At 40.5% G+C, this 22,504-nt stretch overlaps 1 protein-coding gene across 1 annotated transcript in view; it reads right to left on the bottom strand.

The window, feature by feature from the left end:
• LOC103098613 (zinc finger protein 470-like) overlaps positions 1 to 22,504 on the bottom strand; it is a 74,193-nt gene that overhangs the window by 10,192 nt on the left and 41,497 nt on the right. The window contains exons 6-7 of the mRNA XM_056826255.1: positions 20,091 to 20,127; positions 9,506 to 9,632 (exon numbers count right to left, since the gene is read on the bottom strand). Of these exons, the coding sequence (XP_056682233.1) occupies positions 9,506 to 9,632; positions 20,091 to 20,127 (164 nt within the window). The remainder of the gene's footprint in view (positions 1 to 9,505; positions 9,633 to 20,090; positions 20,128 to 22,504) is intronic.

The following is a 22,504-nucleotide window of genomic DNA, read 5'->3' as shown; positions in this document are numbered from 1 at the left end:
GAGGATTAGTGTAGCGTGTGAAACACAGGAGAAGTGGTTCCTTGTAGAACCTGGGAGTTTATTTGGGTGGATTTAGAATCCATTAGAATTAAAAATTCTTTATTTATCCTTATATATTTCAATAAACCTTTTATGTTTATATTAAGTGTCTCGTTAGTGTCTTTGTGCCTGGCCCTGAAGGGAAGTTCAATTTGAGCTTCACTTTATCACTGAGGATACTTTTGATTACCTCTATCAAAAGTATCCCAAAGTATCCAAACAGTTTGAACCTGATTGGTGAGTTGAAGTTTTTCCATTTAAATATTTTATTTTATAACTCGCCAATTTTATTTTTTACACTTGGCAAATAGATTCTCAAGTATTTTATATTGTCTTGAGTTATTTTAAATGGCATTTCTCTTTCTAACTCTTGCTGCTGATCTTTGTTGGAAATATATAGAAATGCTGATGATTTATGAGGGTGTATTTTGCATCCTGTAAGTTCACTGAAGTTAGTACTTATTTCAACTAATTTGTTTAGTTGTCTAGGATTCTCAAAGAATATTATCCTATCATCCACAAAGAGTGATTAGCTTAGTTTCCTCACTGTTTACTTGAACTTCTTCCATTTCTTTTTCTTCTTTTCTTGCCAAAACTAACATTTCTAGTACAATAGTGATGATAAATGATAATTTCCTTCAATTCTGATCTTACTGAGAAGGCTTCAAACTGATCCCCATTGCAGATGATATTTGCTGATGGTTTTATGTGCTACTTATTAGGTTAAAGAATGGCTCCTTTATTGCTTTGTTTTCTAGTGTTTTTAAGAGGAATAGGTATTGTATATGGTCAAAGGTCTTTTCTCCATTTATTGAGATAATCACATGGTTTCTGTTAGATTACTTATTGATATGGTCAAATATGCTGATAGGTTTCCTAACATTAAAACAGCCTTGCATCCTTGGTATAAATCCCACCTGGTCACAGTGAATAAACCTTATGATGTACAGCATTAGTGTCTTTACTAGGATTTTATTTAAGGTTTTTGCAGCAATATTTAGTAAGGAAATTTGCCAGTACTGTTCTTTCTCTGTTTTTGCTCTTTCTGGCTTAGCAATCAGCATCATCTATGCTTCATAGAAAGAATTTAGTAGGACTCCTTTGCCTATTTTCTTCAAGTACTGTAAATAGTCCTGGAATTAATTTTTCATTAAATGTTGGATAGAATTGACTTGTGAATTCATTTCGCTCTGGGGATTTTTTCTTAGGGACTTTATTGATGGCTTCTTTAATTTCTTTTTCTGAGATGGGTATTTTTTATTTTCTCTTCTGTTAATCTGAACAATTCATATTTTTGTAAATATTTACCCATTTCACCTAGATTGAAAGATTTATTGTCATATAAGAGCTCCTAATGCTTTAATTTCCTCTTCATTGGAAGCAAATTCACCCATTTCAATTTTGATATTAGCAATTTGATTTATGTTCCTTTTTTAAATCAAATTAACCAATGCTCTATTTTATGTTTTTTTCCCCAGAAAACAAACTTCTAGACTTGTCTTATTAGTCTAATACTTCTCTTTCAGTTTTATTAATTTCTCCTTTGATTTTTATTAGATTTCCAATTTACTCTTTACTTAGAGTTTTTTAATTTGTTCTTTTTCTAGGTTTTTTAGTTGCATTCCCAATTTATCTTTTTCTCCCTCTCTATTTAACAGATATAATCATTCCAGAGTATAAAATTTTCCCTCTAGTACTGCTTGTGCTATATCCCATAACATTCGATATGTTGTCTCTTCACTGTAACTCCTTTTTGAAATCACTATTTCCATAATTTGTTGACCCACCCATTTTAAAGAATTAAGACTGTTCAGTTTCCAATAAATTTTTAATTTGTCTTTTCCTGAACTCTTATTGATTATACTTTTTAATTGCATTATGATATGAAAAGGTCTCATTTATTACTTCTGCTTTTTTGTGTTTCATTGTGAAGTTTTTATGACCTAGTACATGGTTAATGTTTCTTATGTTCTATGTGCTGCTGAAAAGAAAACATTCTTTTTTCACTCCATTCAGTTTTCTCTAGATAGCTATTAAATGTAATTTTTCTAAAATTTCAATTATTTCCTTTACTCCTTCCTTGGTTATTTTTTGGTTAGATTTATCTAGTTCTGATTTACTTAGATCTGAGGGAAGGTTGACATCCCTCACCAGTTAATTTTACTGCCAATTTTCTCCTTTTCTTGTAGTTTCTACTTTTAAAATCTAGAGGCTACACTACTTCATGCATATATGTTACGTACCAATATTGACTCATTGTCTATACTACCTTTTGTCAAGATGTAATTATCATTCTTATCTCTTTTAACCAAATCTATTTTTGCTTTAGCTTTGTACAAGATCATCTTTGCTATTCCTGTTTTTCTTATTTTAATTGAAGCCCAATAGATTCTGCTCTATCCCCTAATTTATGCTGTTTATGTCTACTTGTATATGTCAAATGTATTTCTAATAAACATCATATCATAGGCTTCAGGTTGTAACAATTAAAATTGGCTTCTCTGCTAAAAGTATTATATATATATATATATTTATTTATGAGGTTTATTAAATATTAAGAAATAAAGAAAACACAAAATAAGAAAGCTGTGCCTAGGCACAGCCACTTACTATACATCTTGCCTGCTAGGTAGAGAGCCGCATGTGCTTAGAAGCAGAAGCAGGGAAAGGGGCAAAGTAGGCAGAGAGTCTGTTTAAATACAAATTGTGTTCTTGCAATCAGGTGAGGACTCAGGGTGATATTATAGGGAATTCTTGGAACTACCAAGGACTTCTGGGAATTGAAGTCTGGGGTTCAAATCTCCATTTTTACAAGATTTTTAATCAACTCTGCTATCTGCTTCTGTTTTATGGCTATGTTTTTTTTTTTTACATTTACAATCATAGTTATGATTACCATCCCTGTATACCCTTCATCTTGTTTTCCTCTTTTAATCCTGCATTTCTCCTTTCACTGTCACTCCACACGTTTCGCTTTAAATCACTCCCCACATTTCCCCTTCACACCTACACCTTTCTTATTCTCCTCCTCCTTTTCTACAGGATCTTTTAATTACTCCCCTAGTTTTACTTCCCTTATAGTATTCCCCTTCCTACACCACTTTTCTTATTCTCCTTCTATTTCTCTATAGAGTAAGATAAGATTCTTTACCCTCAGTAGTCTGGCTGTTATTTCCCGTTTGAGCAGATTCTAATTAGAATAAGTTTTACTGACTGCCTATCTCCACCCTCAGCCTCCCCTCTACTGGAACAGTTTTTCTTCCCAAGCCTCTTTATTTGATATAATTTACCCCATTTTACCTCTCTCTTCCTTTTTCTCTCAGTGCTATCCTTTTTCACCCCTTGATTGGTTTTTTTGTATAACCACCTAATCAATTTAGTACCACACACTCTGTCAATGTATACTTCTAACTTCTATGATAGGGATAACAATTTTAACCTGAGTCCTGTAAGTTTTCTTATTTACCTTTGAATGCTTCTCTTGAATTTTGTATATACTTTTTTGTTTTGGTCTGGTCTTTTCATCAGGAATGCTTGGACATCCCTTATTTGATTAAATAACCATTTTCCACTCTGAAGGAATATAGTCAATCTTGACAGGTGGGTTGTAAATCCAGTTTCCATGGCTTCCAGAATATCATATTCCATCCATTCTGATCCTTTAATGTAGCAACTGCTAGATCCTGTATAATCCACACTGGGGCTCCATGATATCTTAATTATTTTTTTTCAGACTTAGTGCAGGACTTTTTCCACCTGAAAGTTCTTTAATTTGACTATAACATTCCTGGGAGTTGTTTGGGGATTTATTGTAGGAGGTAATTGGTGGGTTCTTTTAATTTCTCTTTTAACCTCTGATTCAAGAATATCAAGGCATTTTTCTTGGATAATTTCTTCTAATATGACATCCAGACTTTGGGGGGGTTCCTAATAAATCTTAGATTTTCTTTCTTGGATGTATTTTGCAGGTCAATTGTTTTTTCAGTGAGGTATTTCATATTTTTTTCTATTTTTAAATTCTTTTGATTTTATTTTATTGTCTCATGAAGTCATTAGCGTCTATATACCCAATTCTAATGTTATCTTATTTTATTGATTTATTTTCCCCAAATCCTGTGTCAGCTTAATGGGTGAGTGACTGAGATTCCTGCCTTGGCTTTGGAGGATGTTGTGTTGGTGGAACCTTGGCTGAAGACACCACCGGGAAATCCATGTACCGGGAAATCCACATGTAAAAGAGTCTTGGGGAAGCCCTCCCAGGGCTGAGCTTGGCTTCACAGTAGAAGGTCTCATAGGCCTATTAAAATCTGTCTCTTTTTCTGTTTTTACTCTTTCCACCTCTTTGTAAATGAAGCTGATAAAAGTCATTTTGAATCAAGCTATAATATTTTTAAATCCTTGACCAAAATATTGCTTTAGAATTCTCATATTTACCACAAAACCTAAATTTAAACTCTTAAACTAGGCAATGGGGGTTAAGTGACTTGCCCAGGGTCACACAGTTGAGAACTGTCTAAGGCCAAATTTGAACCTAGGACCTCCCATCTCTAGGCCTGGCTCTCAATCCACTGGGCTACCCAGCTGGCACTGTACCCCCCCCCCCATTCTAATTTTAAAAGTATGATTTTCTTCCATCACCTTTTGATCCTCCTTTTCCATTTGGTCCATTTACTTTTCCTGAAATACTTTTCTACATTGGATTTTTTAACCTCTTTTTTCAGTTCGTCAGCTCTACTTTTTACTGAACTCTTTTCTTCATTGAATTTTTGAGCTTCTTTTGCCCCTCGAGCAATTTTGCTTTTGCTTTTTCAGCTGTTATTTTCTTTTTGTATTACTTTTATTTGTTTTCTCCGTTTTCCTTCTACTTCTCTCATTTAAATTTTCAATTCCTTTTTGAACTCTTCTAGCACCTGAAAAGTATTTCCATTATTATTTGAAGTTCTGCATGTGACTGCTTTTATATCCCCATCCCCACCTGAATCTCTGCCTTGCTCTTCTTTGTTTCCTTAGAAATTTTCTATGCTTAGATGTTTCCTTTGCTGTTTGTTCATTTTCCTAGACTTTTTTTTCTCCCACTTTGAATTCTATCTCAAAGTTGGCTCTGTTCTCAGAGAGGGAATTCTCTTAAAATTCAGATTTTCCTTGCTAATCCCTTTAGCTGTAGTTCTGGTTTTCTACAAGTTTCATGTCTTCCTAGGTCCATGATGGAAAACCTATGGCACAAGTGGCAAAGATGGCATGTAGCGGCCTGTCCATGGGCAAGAACAGGCTCAGCCTTAGGAATGGTGATGCCTCCTGAACCCTATGTCCTACCCCTAAGTCCTGATTTTGTTTTGTTTTTGAAAAATTTTATTTAATTAATTAATTTATAATATTTTTCTATGGTTACAAGATTCAAGTTCTTTCCCTCCTCTCCCGCCCATACCCCTCCAGTAGCCGACATACAATTCCACTGGGTTTTACTTGTGTCATTGATCTAGACCTATTTCCACATTATTGATATTTGCACTAGGGTGATCTTTTAGAGTCTATATCCCCAATCATATCCCCATCAACCCATGTGATCAAGCAGTTTTTTTCTTCTGTTTCTATTCCTATAGTTCTTCCTCTGAATGTGGATAGAGTTCTTTCTCACAAGTCCCTCAGAATTGTCCTGTATCACTGCATTGCTGCTAGTAAAGAAGTCCATTACATTTGATTGTACCACAGTGTATCAGACACTGTGTACAATGTTTTCCTAGTTCTGCTCCTTTCAGTCTGCATCAATTCCTGGAGGTCATTCCAGTTCACAGGAAATTCTTCCAGTTTATTATTCCTTTCAGTACAATAGTATTACATCACCAACACATACCAGTTTGTTCAGCCACTCCCCAATTGGAGGGCATCCCCTCATTTTCTAATTTTTGGTCACCACAAAGAGCAAAGCTATGAATATTTTTGTACAAGTCTTATTCCCTATTATCTCTTTGGAGTATAAACTCAGTAATGCTATGGCTGGATCAAAGGGCATTCAGTCTTTTAGCATCCTTTGGGCATAGTTCCAAATTGCCTTCAAGAATAATTGGATCCATTCACAACTCCACCAGCAATGTATTAATGTCCCAATTTTGCCACATCCCCTCCAACATTTATTACTTTCCTCTGCTGTCATGTTAGCCAATCTGTTACGTGTGAGGTGATACCTCAGAGTTGTTTTGATGTGCATTTCTATGATAATAAGATTTAGAACACTTTTTCATGTGCTTATTAATAGTTTTGATTTCTTTATCTGAAAATTGCCTGTTCATTTCCCTTGCCCATTTATCGATTGGGGAATGGCTTGACTTTTTGTACAATTGATTTAGCCCCTTATAAATTTGAGTAATTAGACCTTTGTCAGAGGTTTCTGTTATAATGATTTTTTCCCAAATATGTTCTCCTCTAATTTTGGTTGAATTGGTTTTGTTTGTACAAAAACATTTTAATCCAACGTAATCAAATAATGAAAGAAAAAGGGCAGGACAAGGAGAGAAAATCAAAATGTTGGGGAATATGCAAGTGGTAATCATAACTCTGAATGTAAATGGGATGAACTCACCTGTAAAATGTAAGCAAATAGCAGAGTGGATTAGAAACCAAAATCCTACCATATGTTGTCTACAAGAAACAAACATGAGGGGGGGCAGCTCGGTGGCTCAGTGGATTGAGAGTCAGGCCTAGAGATGAGAGGTCCTGGGTTCAAATCTGGCCTCTAACACTTCCCAGCTTTGTGACCCTGGGCAAGTCACTTAACCCCCATTGCTTAGCCCTTACCACTCTTCTGCTTTGGAGCCAATACTATGTATTGGCTCTAAGACGTTAGGTAAGGGTTAAAAAAAAAAAGAAAAGAAACACACATGAGGCAGGTAGACACACATAGGGTAAAGGTAAAAGGCTAGAGAAAAATCTATTGGGCATTAACTGAGAAAAAGAAGGTATGAGTTGCAATCATGATATCTGACAAAGCCAAAGTAAAAATAGATCTAGTTAAAAGAGATAGTGAAGGTAATTATATGCTGATAAAAGGCAGCATAGACAATGAGGAAATATCAGTACTCAACATGTATGCACCAAATGGTATTGCATCCAAATATCTAAAAAAAGTCTTGGTTTTATAAGCAAAGAATGGTTTCATGTCCAGATCCTCCTGATGGCACTGACCCTAATTAAAATAACACCCTGAGCAAATCTAGGGCTGAGCCACATTAACCAAGCCCTGTGGGAATATGCTAATCAGATCTTCCATAATCCATCAAAGGAGGATGGAGAGGAAATCACACACTCAGCTCAAATGGAGGGATTGAATCAGGTAACATCATGATGGGAGGGTCTCCATCAAGCCATTATCCACCCCTACTGCTACAACACTGGAAGGGTAGAATATATAGACTCATGTCTCTCCTATTAAACCCTTTATCCTCCCAGAAATAGGTGGTAGGAGAAGAAGTGGGGACACCAATTCCTGTGAACAGGTGGAAAACCTCAAATATCTCTTTCACAGCAGAAAAAAACAGCTGCAGGACACTTTGGAATAAGCTGGCCCCACCTCCTTTCTCTGTTATCTTAATCCCTCCTATTGATACATGTTACTTTAACTCTTAACTCCCTGACCCCATGACTATCCCTCTCCTCACATTCTGGGTCTTCTTGGGTTCTGAACTATGCATACCTAGCTACCCGGGCAAATAATTCTCTAATTCAATTGGAGGAAGCAGTAGCTAAAGCGAGTCCCTCAGATTGTTGGGTATGCAAGAAATACCCACAAAGCAAGAAAATCCCTGGCCCCTAGTCTATGGTTTCAGTGCCTCAAAGGCCTACCAAATGCCTGAGGCTTCCTTTGCATCTACTCTGGTTCTAGTGGCAGTCTTTCACTTTTACTGAATAACTCCAAGTCTACCCAGCACATGAGGATGATGCTCATTCAGGGTGTATGTGATAATCCAGACCCCTTCTGGTTTAAGTGTTTTGATAAGGCTTGGGTCATTTACCCTTTTCCTTTTAATGACTCATGCACTGTGTAGAAATTGCACTGGGAACACTGTCACCTCCAGGAAATGAATGACAATGTATTCCTCTAATTAAACATATTGGTTCCTAATGTTACATTGGTGCCTTGTCCCTGCACGTGGTGGGCACTGACACAAATTTTGGGGGTTGGGTGAGGCATGGCACAGGATCCCTAAAAAGTTCCAAAAGGTTCCCCATGATATCATATCCTGTGGGCTGTGTGCTCAGCAAGATGCTGATTTAGTCTCTTCATGGGACTGCTGATGGCTTGCAGCACTCATAGAACTAGGAGCTACTTTGCCCTGGGGCCAGGGGCTTCACCACAGGCTTGAACTGGTCAAGTGATGTTGGGGCCTCACTACAGCCTTGTACTAGGCCTCTCTATTTGAAGGGGTGAGTGAGGGATGCTCTAATAACATAGGCTTAAGAAGGGTCCCCAGACCTCAAAGTTGGCTTCTTCCCAGGTTCAGAACCTGGAATATTAGGTAGGGGATGAATTGTCTGCCTCTTCTGTGCGCAATTTTACTTCCAATTCCCTCTCATCCCCCAATATAGATCCTTTCTGCCTAAACTTCAAGTTGTTTTCCTCAGGAGAGACAACTCACCCTTTTCCATTGTAAATTTTAAAAATTAATATTCAATACTTCAATTATATTTAATAATATTTATTAATATTTAACTTGAAGGAAAGTAAAAGGCTAGAGAAACCGAGTGAGCTCACCAGCCTTCAACATGGAAAAGAGAGAGAAGGAAGAGCCACACCCACTATATGCCAACAAAGTAACGATGCATGTACAGGAAAGGGAAAAGGGAATTGTGGAAAATGTAGTCCAAGGGTTCAAGATTCTAATTAATACATTAAGTTCGTTTTATGATGCTTGTTATTTAAAAGCACATTTTAAGGTTGTTTTGACATTATCAGGGTGGTTCTAGCTTTTGCTTCTGCTATGCCACCTTCTTAATTTCATTCTCCCATTAATACTTAACAACAAGAAATCCTTTATAAAGACTAAACCCATCCCAAAGGGGAAGGAACTGCCTTATCAGGTAGAGGATTCCCTTTAATGCTCACCTTCAAGGAAAAGCTGCCTGGGTATTAACAGAGATCTTGCATGCAAAATTCAGGTCTAATTAGAGGGTGGACTAGATGACTTCTGAGATTTAGCTTTAGGAATGTAAATGTATAACACTGGTTTAAGTTTTCACCTAAAGCTATCCAGATCAGAGGAGAAACAATTTCAGGAGCAAGAAAGAAAAGTACCAACTTCCCATAATTCAAAGACTTTTTCATGATAAGCATGAAGGATTAGAACCTAGGGCAGAGATAAGCACTTTCACTTTTTAAATTATTAACGAAGGCTCAAAATTTTGTACATTTGGCTTAGAATGAAGACATTCCCTTAATAGCAGATTCAGATTTAAAAGAGGAAATGGTCCTTACCCAGAGAGAGTAGATTCTGCACATTCTCCAGCATGACCTCCAGGTACAGCTCTTTCTGAGAATAGCCTAACAGGCACCACTCCTCCTGGGTGAAGTCCACAGCTACATCCTTGAACGTTATTAACCCCTAAACCAGAAAAAGACATAAAAGTTAGAGCTGAACTTTCAGAATTCATCTAGTACAACCCTTGTCAACTCACTGGAGGAAACTGAAGCATACAAGGGATTTACTCAAGCTCCTAACCTTGAAGAGTGGCAGAGCCAGCACTGGAGACCAGTCATTCAGAATCCAATGGAATACTGACAAAGGCATTTTGTGTCTGAAGTGAGAATCATGTTGAGAAGAGCAAAATGTGGATTAGTGTCTTACTCTGAAATGCTTTTCCCTATGGAATCAGGGAGATGGAAAGTGCTCTCTGAGTGAGGTGGGAGATTCTGTGGAGAAGAGAAAAGGTGGCCTGAAATTCCTTCTTATTACAGTTGTCAAAACCCAGTAAGAACATTTTTTTTAAGGGTTTCTGAAAAGGTACCATGTATTGTATATTCCAGGGGAGAAATATTACCAGTGACTAATGAGGAGAAAACAAAGAAAAAGGAATTCTCTACTTAATTTCCTGTAAGAACATTTTTTTAAGGGTTTCTGAAAAGGTACCATGTATTGTATATTCCAGGGGAGAAATATTACCAGTGACTAATGAGGAGAAAACAAAGAAAAAGGAATTCTCTACTTAATTTCCTAAAAGGCTGAAATACTTTTACTTAGATGAAAGCATAAGGAGGATTCCATAGAGTTTGGGATCAGACTCTGATTCTAAGTAAAGAAGCGCAATCTCAGGTTATATTGAGAGTTTGGAGAACATTCTGTCTTTGCTTTATGATGAATGTCATTTGTTAATGGAATATATTCAGTCATTTTATATTTCGTTTTACAGAAAGAAGAGTATGATGAGAAAAGAGTGTTCATCTTTTATATATAACATTTTCTTAACTGAGGCTGGGGATTGAGCTAACTCAAAAGACTGACTATAATGGTTGGAATTCTCAAGAGGCAGAATTTCTTCATTTTAATTCATTTATTAATTGACTTCTCATTTAATGTGGTCAGTTGACTTTCTCCATATTCTAAAAGAAAGAAAAAAGATAGTTCTCTCTTCTAGCACAAATCTTTTCTCTCTCACTGTCTCTGGTAAGCTCACCACTCAGTCCCTTCCCTGGACTTCTGCTGACATCTCAAATTCACAAATAACCACTGAGGAGGGGGGGACTTTGGAGACCTCAACTCCTCCCTCATTACTTCATCAAAGGAGAAGCAGGTCCTTGTCCATATAAGGAAGGTGTCAGTACAAGCTTTCCCCAGCCTTGTGGCTGGCCTAGCACACTCTCAGAATTTGTTGAGGTGGCTTGCCAGTCCTGCCCTTAATCATTTTAGCTTAACAAAAGGGAGGTCCCCCTCTAGTTTCCTAACTTGAGAAAGGGGACAGAAAATCTGGAGCTTTGACCTTGACCAGGCGAAAGGGAAATTTATGTCACAAAAATATCACAATTCAACCTTAATTTTCAGAAAGTTTATTGGTGAATAACAAAGAATCTAAGCCTATCCCTGTAACTATGAAAACCTGGGGATCAAGGTTCAAGAGAAGTTAAGAGGCTGACTGAGGAATAACTGACAAGGCAATGGCCAAACCTAACAAGAACATGCTACTTGGCAGGGCTCTTCTACTTTTCCAGTCTGCTCCATGGAAAACACAGGGTATTTTTGGCATTGGATGCTCTTCCATTTCACCCCTTCCTGACCCATTCCCTATTTTTCAGCCTGGAATGTCCCAAGGACATCCAGAAGAGGAATAGTCGGAGGAAAGGCTGAGAGTTTCCAAGCATGGGAGGACACAATTCCTCAGATCCTCAATAAAAAGTAGAAACCTGAAACTGTTCAAGGGCCATTACAGTGTCCTCTACACCCATTATGGGCTAATCTACCCCCCTGTAATGGCTTTTACCATCCCCATGATGACACTACACCTAACATCCTGCAATAGACTCCTTAATGTCTTGAATGGTTCTGAGCTGCAATTCTCTGGGCCAGACACAATATTCCCTCTCCTACAACAGGAGCAGGAGCAAAGGGCAGCCCCTGGATATACATCTATATGTATATAGATATAGATATATAGATGATATCTGAAGGACTTTCAAAGAGTTCAGACAGGCTAGATGAGGCCCAGTGGAAAGAGGAGCTCCCAGAAGCAGGGACAGCAAAAGGTCCTCATTCAGCCCCAAAGGAAAGCAGAGAAATCTGGGCTCAAAGGGAAGAATGCAGAGACTTCAGTTCGAAGGAAGGAAGACACTTGGTTAGGAAACTCATCTGCTCTGGGTGGTTCCCAGTAGTCCCCACTGCCCCACCTGTCCTACCTCTGAAGTCCTGTGATCACAGCTATCTTCCAATGGCACACAAGGCTAGGACCTCAGGACCCTGCCAGTGGAATTGCTTATCAACTGAGTGAGAGGAGGGATAAGGGGGAGAAAATATGAATCATGTAACAATGAGAAAAAATTAATCAACCTTAAATGAATGATTATAAATGAAAAGTAATTAAGCATTTACTATATTCAAGATAACCAAGCAAAGCTGTCCCTGCCTTCAAGGAACTTACATACAAATGAGGAGCTAGAAAAGGGGGTAGGGGTATGTATACAGATCAGAAATGGCCAGGAACAGATTTTATGGGCAGTGTAGCCAATAGGGTACTACGTGAATATTGATATAGGAAGTGGGTTATGACAGCCTTCTTCCACTGTGTAATTATGACCTGAATGTCCTTCCATGATTATTTCCTCTCTACAGGAATAGCTCTTGATTTGTTTCTTCTTTATTTGCCTTTGGCTGCTATTTGCCTTCTCTGAGGTCAGTAGAAAAGCATGAGATAGTGGTGGTGATATAGGCCCAATGCAAACTGATGATGGCACTTAATTAGTGTGGACCTAATGGCTTTTGAAAACAGTGAAAAAACTGAAGTGCTCTGAAGAATTGCAGAAACCTTCCTTACTGTAGCCCTCATCAGAAAGTTAGCATGACTTGTCCTTCACATTTCTATTCATTCACTAGAATTATCATTCATTTTTAAACTAGTTCCCTTGATATTCTTGATCTTTTGTTCTTTCAGATGAACTTTGTTATAATTTTTTCTAATTCTATAAAAAAGGTTTATGGTAGTTTGATAGGTATGGCACTGAATAAATTAGTTTAGGTAGGACTGTCATTTTTATTACAGTAGCTTGTCTTGCCCATGAACAATTAATGTTTTCCCAGTTATTTAATTCTAGTTTTATTTGTGTGAAAAGTGTTTTGTATTTATGTTCATATAATACTTGAGTTTGTCTTGGAACACAATTTCCCAAATATTTTAATATTGTCTAGACTGATTTTATTTATTTACTTATTAAGGACCTTACCTTCCGTTTTAGAATCAATATTGGATATTGGTTCTAAGGCAGAAGAGTGGTAAGGGATAGGCAATGGGAATTAAATGACTTGCCTAGGGTCACACAGCTAGGAAATGCCTGAGGCCAGATTTGAAACCAGGACCTGGGTCTGACTCTCAATCCATTGAGTCACTCAGCTGAACCCCTAGATTGATTTTAAATGGAATTTCTTTTTCTAACTCTTGCTGTTGATTTTTGTTGGAAATATAGAAATGCTGATGATTTATGTAGGCTTATTTTATATCCTACAACTTTGCTAAAAATATTATTTCTATTAGTTTTTTACTTGATTTTCTAGGATACTCCAAGTATACTATCATATCAGTGTAATCTCCTCATTGTCTATTTTAATCCCTTCAATCTCTTTTTCTTCTCTAATTACTACCACTAGCATTTCTAGTATAATATTAAACAATAGTGGTGATAATGGGCATCCTTGCTTCACTCCTGATCTTATTAGGAAGGCTTCTAATTTATCCCCATTGTAGATGATACTTGCTATGGTTTAAAATAAATATTGTTTATTACTTTGAGGAAAGGTCCTTCTAGTCCTATATTTTCTAGTGTTGTATGGGTGTTGTATTTTGTCAAAGAGTTTTTCTGCAAAATTTGAGATAATTATATGATGTCTGTTAGTTTGGTTATTGATATAGTCAATTATGTGGATGGTTTTCCTAATGTTAAACCAGCCTTGCATTCCTGGTATAAATTCCATCTGGTCACAGTGAATAATTGATGTGATGAGTTGCTATAGTTTCTTTGCTACTATTTTCTTAAAGATTTTTGCATCTATGTTCTATAGTTTTCTTTCTATGTTTTTGGTCTTCCTGGTTAGGGAATCAGTACCATATTTGTGTCATAAAAGTTTGGTAGAACTCCCTCTTTGCTTATTTTGTAAAATAGTTTGTGTAGTACTGGGATTAGCAGTTCTTTAAATGTTTGATAGAATTCACTTGTGACTCCATCTGGCCCTGGGGATTTTTTCTTAGGGAGTTCCTTGCTGGTTTTTTCAATTTCTTTTTCTGAAATAGGATTATTTAGGATTCTATTTCCTCTTTTGCTAATCTAGGCAATCTAAGTTTTTGTAAATTTTATCCATTACACCTACATTGTCAAATTTATTGTCATGCATTTGGGCAAAAGAACTCCACAATTGCTTTAATTTCCTCTTCATATTAGAGGTGAGATCGCCCTTTTTTATTTTAGATATTAATCTTATTCTTTTCTAACCAATCTTTATATATTTTATGTTTTTTTTCAAAGAACCAGTTCCTAGTCTTATTTATTAGTTCAATAGTTCTTTTATTTTCAATTTTATTAATTTCTTTGATTTTTAGGATTTCCAATTAGGTCTTTATCTGGGGACTTTTAATTTGTTCTTTTCCTAGTTGTTTTAGTTGCATGCCGAATTCATTGATCTCCTTTCTATTTTGCTGATTTAGGCAATCAGGGATGTAAATTTTCTCATGAGTACTGATTTGGCTGTATCCCATAGATTTTGATATGGTGTCTCCTCACTGTCATTCTCTTCAATAAAATCAGTGTTTCAATGATTTGTTCTTTAATCCACCAGTTTTGAAGAACTAGATTTAGTTTCTAATTGTTTTTAACCCTTACCTTTTGTCTTAGAATCAATTGATTCTAAGGCAAAAGAGCATTAAGGGCTAGGAAATGGGAGGCTGCCCAGGATCACATAGTTAAAAGTATCCAAGGCCAGATTTGAACCTAGGACCTCCTATCTTTAGGTCTGACTCTCAGTGCATTGAGCCACCTAGGTGCCCCCACCAATTAATTTTTAATGTGCCTTTCTATAAACCAATATTAATTATAATTTTTATTACATTATGACCTGAAAAAATAGCATTCATTATTTCTGCTTTGCTGCATTTGTTTGCAATATTTTTATGCCCTAGTACATGGTCAATTTTTGTATTTGTACCATGTGCTGCTGAAAAGAAAGTATATTCCTTTTTATCCTTACTAAATTTTGTACAGATATCTATTAACTCTAAATTTTCTAACTTTCCTTCACTTTCCTTATTTTTTTAATCTAGCTCTAATAGGGGAATGTTGAGGTTACCCATTAGTATAGTTTTAATTTCTATTTCCTCCTTAAATTCTTTTAGTTTCTCCTTTAAAAATCTGGATGCTATACCATTTGGTACATATATGTTAGGTACTATTATTTCTTCATTTTAATTTGTTCTTTCCTTTTATCAAGATGTAATTACCTTCCTTATGTTTTAATCAAATCTATTTTTCCTTTAGCTTTGTCTAAGATCATGATCACTACTCCTGCATGCTTTGTCTCAGATGATACCCAGCAGATTCTGCTCCAGCCTCTTACCTTTCCCTGTTTGTGTCTACCTCTCTAAAGTGTCTTATAAACAACCTATGGAGGATTCTGGTTTTTAATCCACTCTGCTGTCTGTTTACATTTTATAATCTTTTAGATAAGTAACTGCAATTACCATTTTGTAGAGTTTGACCCAGGTATTCCACTAACTGTATATAAGATATCAAGTAGAATAGTAGAATATTGGCCATATTATTGGAAGAGTGTAGTTTGGTATATTAGAATATTACAGCACTTAATGATATTGAATGCTTTTGCTGTAAGAATAGGTCTTTTGGTCTCTGTAGTTATCTAGGAAAGCTGAAATCCGTGGAGAAGGAGCTGGGTTCACTGGGAATGGTAAGTCTACAGCTGGCCTGGGGAGATCATATGAAAACAAAATTTGGCATGTTCAGGTATTGTTTGATCCTTTGATGATTTATGTCAACTATTAGCTCTCCAAATAATTATGGCCCAGAGAAGCTGCTTTGACCTAAGCACTATGATAGTCCTAGAGGATCAATTAAATTCTCTTCTCTTAACCTTGTACCAAACTTAGAACTTTGTATCAAATGTTACAAACCTTTGTTACCAAACACACTGCATGCTTCTTAACATCCTCTGTACCTTCTGCCTTGTAAATGACATGCTAATTATCTGTCAAAAACCCAAGAAACATATTGCTGTACATCTCTGAGATCTTTGCTCCAGGCTGCATGGGGTAACATCTTTCCAGTTTTCACTGACCACAATTAAAAGTTTGGACCTTCAGCTCAGAATTATGGCCCAGGCATTTCTTTAGTTTTGTCAATCTGAGGGGATTAAGGGAAAGATTCAAGATTCTGAGATCCCTTAAGTTCTGGCGGTGCTCAGGAGCTTTTCTTTTGGAGGGATTCTCTTGTTTTCTAACTCCTCATTAAAAAACTCACTTTGAGCTGAGGTATGACCCATCTCTTGTAGGGTGATTTTTTTCATAGGATATTTGATCTTGTCTTGTCAGTATAGATTGTGGTTACTAGCCTTTTCTTTATAATTTCTAGTGAGTCAAATGCAGGATCATTGAGATGGGCCCACAGGGGTGGTTTTGTGTCATCACCAGAGATGGGTGGATTTTGTCTATAGCTAGGTACTTTCTATTTCTACTTGGAAGAGAAAATTTCTGTAGGAGTTCTGCTGGACCTAATCCAAGTGCCTCAGTCCTTCAAAATAAGTCTGTAAATTTGACATTATTCTTAAAAAGCTATCCAAAGGATTAGCCTTTCTTAATAAAAAATTTCAGTTAAGGGCTTAGATTTTGAAAATATAGAAATTAGAGTCAAATTATCTTAACCAGGCTACAAAAAATATATATATATATATATATATATATATATATATATTCATAAATACCTTCAAATTTTTAAAAAGGATAAGCTAGCTTTTTGATCTAGTACTGTTAGAAATATACCGTATATAAATTTCCAATAATTGTCTTAAGAGAACAGGAACGGAACCTTAAAGAAATCTAGGCTACTGAGCTGAGAAGCTTGTAATAAATTTTTGAGACAAGAAACAACTGTTTTGGTCAAATACTTCCCCTAAAGTGATTAAGTCAGGAATAAGAGTTAAAATCCTGGGCAGAATTCTTGGAAATGGCCTCTTATCTGGGCTAAAATCCCACAACTCCATCATCTTACCCAAATTCTTCTACATGCTAAAGGACAGAGCCCATCTTCAATTCTAAAGACTCCGTTTTGAAGTCTAAAGTAAAGAAATAGTCCTTAAATAGTCCCCCCCAAGCACCCCCCCAAAAAAGAAAGGAGATAAAATTGCACAAGATCATCAAGTTCAATGATTCCATCCAAAAGGACCTGCTTTTGTGAAAAGCTGCTACCTTTGTTCCGAATGTCCACACTTTGGCCTACCTTTCATCTTTTTCCTTAAGAGACAGTAATGACAGGAGAAAGTAGTAGCAGTGTTAGTGAGTGATAGCTTAACAAATGAAAGGACATGAAGGGAACATCCAATTAGTATATCTGTCTTATTCATTAGTCTTAGCATCTTTTCGGTCTCAAATTTACAGATTCAAACTTTTTCCTTTTTTAATGTCAGTATTCTAAATAAGTAAAGGAACTAAAAGACACTTTCCCTTAACTGTGAAAAACCTTACTGCTTAATCGCCCCTTCCTTCTATAAGGATGGTAATAAATTTCTAATATTACAGACTGTTGAATTCATTTAATTCAGCAGTCCGGAATTCCAGATTCGCTCTAAAAGTCAATTGCTTGTTGATCTCAAACCAATTTTCCCTCCCTGTGCAGGTTGTCGTCTAAATTGCTGACCCTCACACGGCTCTTATAAGCAGACTGAGTATTTTACTAACGGATGATTCCATTTAGAAAGTTATTTTCAAAGTGAGAAGCACAGTCAAGTCTAATTTTAATTTACCAGGATGGACACAATTAAGATATGTTTAACAATTTAAACCCTTTTAAAGGCTGGGGTTAACACCGATTCTTTGGAGCTTAGTCTAAGGATTTCTGTCTTTTAATCCATTCAACCACATTATTCAATTAAATGTCAATGATGAAAGCGCTAAACAAGAAACTTCTTTGGGCAGGTCGGCCACTCTACATGACAAAGGTAAAATCTCCTTATGGGAAGAAGTTTCAGAGACTTCCCTTTTACCTACCTTTTTCTATTTATTTCTTAAACCTTCAAAGACAGAGACTTAATCTCTTCTCTAACAGGTGAATCATTAACGTTACAACTTCTACCCTATGAAGAAATGATCGTTTCCCTCTCTTTGGGGATCAGACCTGCCTATATTGTTCTCTATTTTGTCATTGCCAGATTGATGATTAAAAGAAGAGCGAATAGGAGCATGATGTCACTATGGTCCAACTTATAGAAAATGCGCAATAGGGAAAGCGATACACTTGGCCAAGATAATTAACAGAAAAACATTCCTAAATGACATCAGAACAGAAAATTTGAACCTAGATCTGACCAAAAAAGATGCTCAAAAATCTAAAATTGAACCACAGAATCACCACCCTTGGGGTTAGTTCTTGATAAAGAAAGAAGTTCTTAGTGAATTTCTTAGAAAGCGAGATCTTAAGGAAGCCTTGAGGATGCGAAGCACAATTCTGCAGGTGAAAACTCAAGAACTCCTGCCATGCCTGGGAAGGCTTCATGTTATGAACCTGCCAGGTCTCCCAGTGCCATAATTGACGAGGACTCACAATCAGCATTTGAATGAAGGTCTTAAGGAGTTTCACAGTGCATTAAGAGCACATGGATTACTTCCAATTAAATGATAACAAGAAAGCCAGGAAGTTTTCAAAGCAATGATTTCTACTAACTGATCCTTATGCCAGGATGAGCTCTATGGAAAAGAAAATCAGAAAAACGCGTGGGGTGAAATATGTTGTGTGTGTGAATCCTGGGAACGTCCTGCTCTAAAGCGACTGGTAAAACTTGCCACTTGGAGTAAGAGCGTTTGGGACGGCCACTAGACTGCTGCCTCCGACGCGTTGGTCACGGCAGGAAGCTCCTGTTTCGAGATGTTGTCACTGTCATGGCAGGTCTCTGTCCAAGCCAGCCAAGACTCTCTCGAAAACACTGTGGGTCAGCCAAAGGCAGCTCATCAAGCCATGAATCGAGGAGAGAAACGGGATTTGACTTGGAAATAATCTAACCGGACATTATCATTGACGCTGTATTTGCGTTCTGCATCCTGGCAAGGCGATGCCTGTCCTGGACGGCCCTCTGGGTGAAGAACTCCTCATCTGCGCCCTCCGCAGGGCTTCACAGGATGCTGATAGGGGGGTTGTGCACTGCCTGCATGTCACTGACCAAGAACCCAGTGATCACACAGGAGGAGCCTTTGGGTAAGTAACTGCAGTTGGGACGAGCCAGCCCAGGGAGGGCACAAGCCCCGCGGCAGACGTCCATTACAACAGCATTATTGGAAGGGATGGAGTTTGGGGTGTCAGACATCAAAGGCTTCTGGGGGAGGAACCCCAGCTGGAGGCCCTGCAGGAGGAGCCGGGCTCCCCTGAATGGCGGGACTCGCTGGCCTGAGGAGGTCCAGGAGACAAGCTCGGCCCGGCCGGGGTTGTTTGAGCCTGGGAAGATTTAGGCCAACTTCGGGCTCCCCGAGGACCGAGGCCCAGAGCCCTCTCTGACCCTCCCAATGTTCTCCAAGGAGGAACTGCAGGAACCCCCAAGCCGGGCACAGCCAGGGCTCACCCAGCTCAGGGGGCCGCCCTGTCCCTGACTGGCCTTCAGGAACCAGAAGAGCCCTTGGATGGCACCTTCCTGCCAGGCCCCGCCTCCCTGGCTCCCCCCCAGGCCTGCTCTCCTCGGCCAGCCCAGCCCCCTCCCCTGGCCCCCCTGTGCCCAGCTCGGTGCCAGCCCTGCCAGGCTCTTCCTCCTGGCGCTGGGGAAGCCCAACGCTGTCACCCCCCCATTCCTAGCACCCACCAGAGAGGCCCTCCTGTGGCCGGGGGGAGGGGCTGTGAGCGGGGACTGTGGGGAGAAGCTCAAGGCCCACCCCAGGAGGCCAGAACAAGGTGCTGGATGTGCCCAGCAGCGCCAGCCAGCCCGGACCAGACCCCGACCCCTCCCCCACTTCTCACTATCTGATGAGGCCCAAAGGCCTGGTGGGGGCTGAGCCACTGCCTGACCCGGGAAGCAAACCACCCCCCCCTCCCCTGGCTCGGAGGAGGAGCCTGGCTGGAGCCCTTCTCGGCAGCCCTTCCAGCCCTTTCCTTCAGCTGCACTCACCTGGGAGGGGGGCCTCGGGGTCCCGGGGGCCATTCCTCTGAGGGGCCACCCTGGGGTGCTTCAGGGGGTGGCAGTTCCGAGGGGGAGGGGCTTCCTCTGGGTGCGCCTGAGGGGGAAGAGAGAGGGAGGGCTCAGAGGGGCTCCCAGGCTTTCCCTGGCCTCAGGGGGGAACCGGGAGACTCGGGCTGGGAAAGTCCTTGGACTGGCCAGGAAGAAGCCTCCCATCCCCTCTGGAGAGGGAGCCGGGTATCGGGTGGGGGATGGGGAGAGAGTGCTGGCACTTGTGCAGGGCCCAACATCAGGGCTCCTTCCCGGGCACGGGGCACGGGCACCCCCGCTGGCCCCTGACCAAGCTCCCCTCGGTGTGTTCTGACCTGAATGTCCCTTTTGGAGAAAAGCCCGACCAGCCCCTCCCCCATCCTGAGACTGCACCCCTCCCCCAGCGGCTTTATTCTGGGGTTGGGGGGGGGGGCGAAGGGAGACGCAGCAAAGCCCCGCAAAGGTTCCTGGTCTACGAGGAGCTTCCCGGGTCTACTGGGACACTTCCGGGTTTGTCCCTTTTCTAGGTTCTTTAAAGTGATGGAGACACACCCACCCGCTCAGAGACCAGGCCCCCCCCAAGCATTTTCACTGTAGTAGAGAGCTCCGGCCCCGCCTCTCCTGTTGCACAGGTGCACAAGCCACGCCCTGCTCCCAAGCTAAGACTCGGGGAACTGGTACATCCTGGTCTTCCAGGCCCCCAAGATTTAGGGAACAGGGTCTCAGCTGACAGAAAAGGGAGCCGAGGCCGCGCCTGCGCACTGACTCCCTCCTCTCCCCCTCTCCCCCAGCATGGGTCCAAGCAGCACAGCTAGGAGCCTTCCAGGTGCTGAGACTGCCCAAAGGAGATTCCCAGCATGCCTTGGGGCTGCCACAGGAGGACATGCCAAGAGTGGGTGATGCCAGAACCCTGGCATTCTGGGAAATGGAGTTCTCCTGCCTGGGCCTTCTTCCTCCCACCCGGTTCCCCTTCCAGCCCTGCCCTGATGCTTCTTTAGACTTCTTTAGACTCTAGCTGCCTCTAGAACCTGGCACACAGCAAGTGTCTAATAAATGTCTACTGACTGACTGACTTATCGATCAATGGACCGCCGCTCCCCATGGCCTGGGCAGGCCGGGCTGGGATCTCCCCTAAAAACACACACACTCACGGACTCTCCCCACCCCCCATACACAGTTTTTACACCTCAGCACACCACCCCAGGCCATCCGCTCTACTGGCACATGCGCACACGCTTTCGCCCACACTCCCAGGCTTACTAACGGGGAACCGGTCCACCCCGGGCTTGCAGTACCCTAGGACTTAGGGAGCAGAAAGTCTCAGCTGCCAGAGCAGGGGGTCCTCTCCCTCCCCCCAAAGCCTCCCTCCTCTCCCCCGCTCACCCAGCTAAGGAACAACACCAGAGTTCCTTCCAGGAGCTGAGACTGCCCATGTGAGATTCCCAGCATGCCTTGCGGCTGCCACAGGAAAATATGTCAAAAGACTTGGGTGATGTTAAACGGCCGGCATTCTGGGAAATGGAGTCTTACCCAGGGGAGAGTCATGGCTTACGTGAGATCATGACTGAGGCATTCTGGGAAATGGACCCCTCGGTTTAGTGTTAGTTTAGTTTAGAATCCCTCCCCTATCCCGCTGACCCACAAAGGCTCAAGAACAACACCCGTGCACCTTCCAGGGTCTGAGGCTGACCACAGGAGATTCCCAGCATGCCTTGGGGCTGCCCCAGTGGGGAGGAGCCAAGACTAGGGAGAAGTCAGGAAACCCATATTCTGGGAAATGGAGTCCTGTACATGGGAGGACCAAAAATTGCATGCTGGGAAATGGAGTCCTCCTGGCCGGGCTTAGCCATGCAGAGGGTGGGTGGAGGGGGGAGAGGGGAGTATAAAAGGAAATGTTCCCCCATCTGGGGGCTGCAGCCTTCTCCCTCTTCCTCCCGTTTCTGCTTCCAGTCTTGCCCTGCTGCTGTTTCTTTACACTGGAAGCTGCTTCAGGCTAAAGCCTGGCACACAGCAGGTGCCTAATACGTGCCCACTAATTGATTGATTGATCCATGGATCGGAGCTCCTCACAGCCTGGGCAGTGGGTGCCGGGAACCCCCGGTGTGGAACGGGGGTGGAGAGCACCCCCCGGAGGCCCACTTTTCCCATAAAAGCTCGGAGTCCGGAGTTCTGAGCAGAAAAGACAGTTTATTTCTTTTTCGTGAGAGGGCGGCGCCTGTGTTCATAAGGCAGATGCAGAATCTCCTGGCTGAAGCTGGCTTTTTATTGGCTTTCACCCAAGCCCCGCCCCCTTCTCCACTTCGCTCCTTTGTCTGTCCGCTCAAACTGGGGGGCCCAAACTTCCAGGCCACAGTTTGACCCCCTCAGAGAATGGG

Source organism: Monodelphis domestica, chromosome 4, assembly GCF_027887165.1.
Source record: "Monodelphis domestica isolate mMonDom1 chromosome 4, mMonDom1.pri, whole genome shotgun sequence".
NCBI classification, from domain to species: Eukaryota; Metazoa; Chordata; class Mammalia; order Didelphimorphia; family Didelphidae; genus Monodelphis; species Monodelphis domestica.
This window is presented reverse-complemented; position numbering and strand designations above follow the sequence as displayed.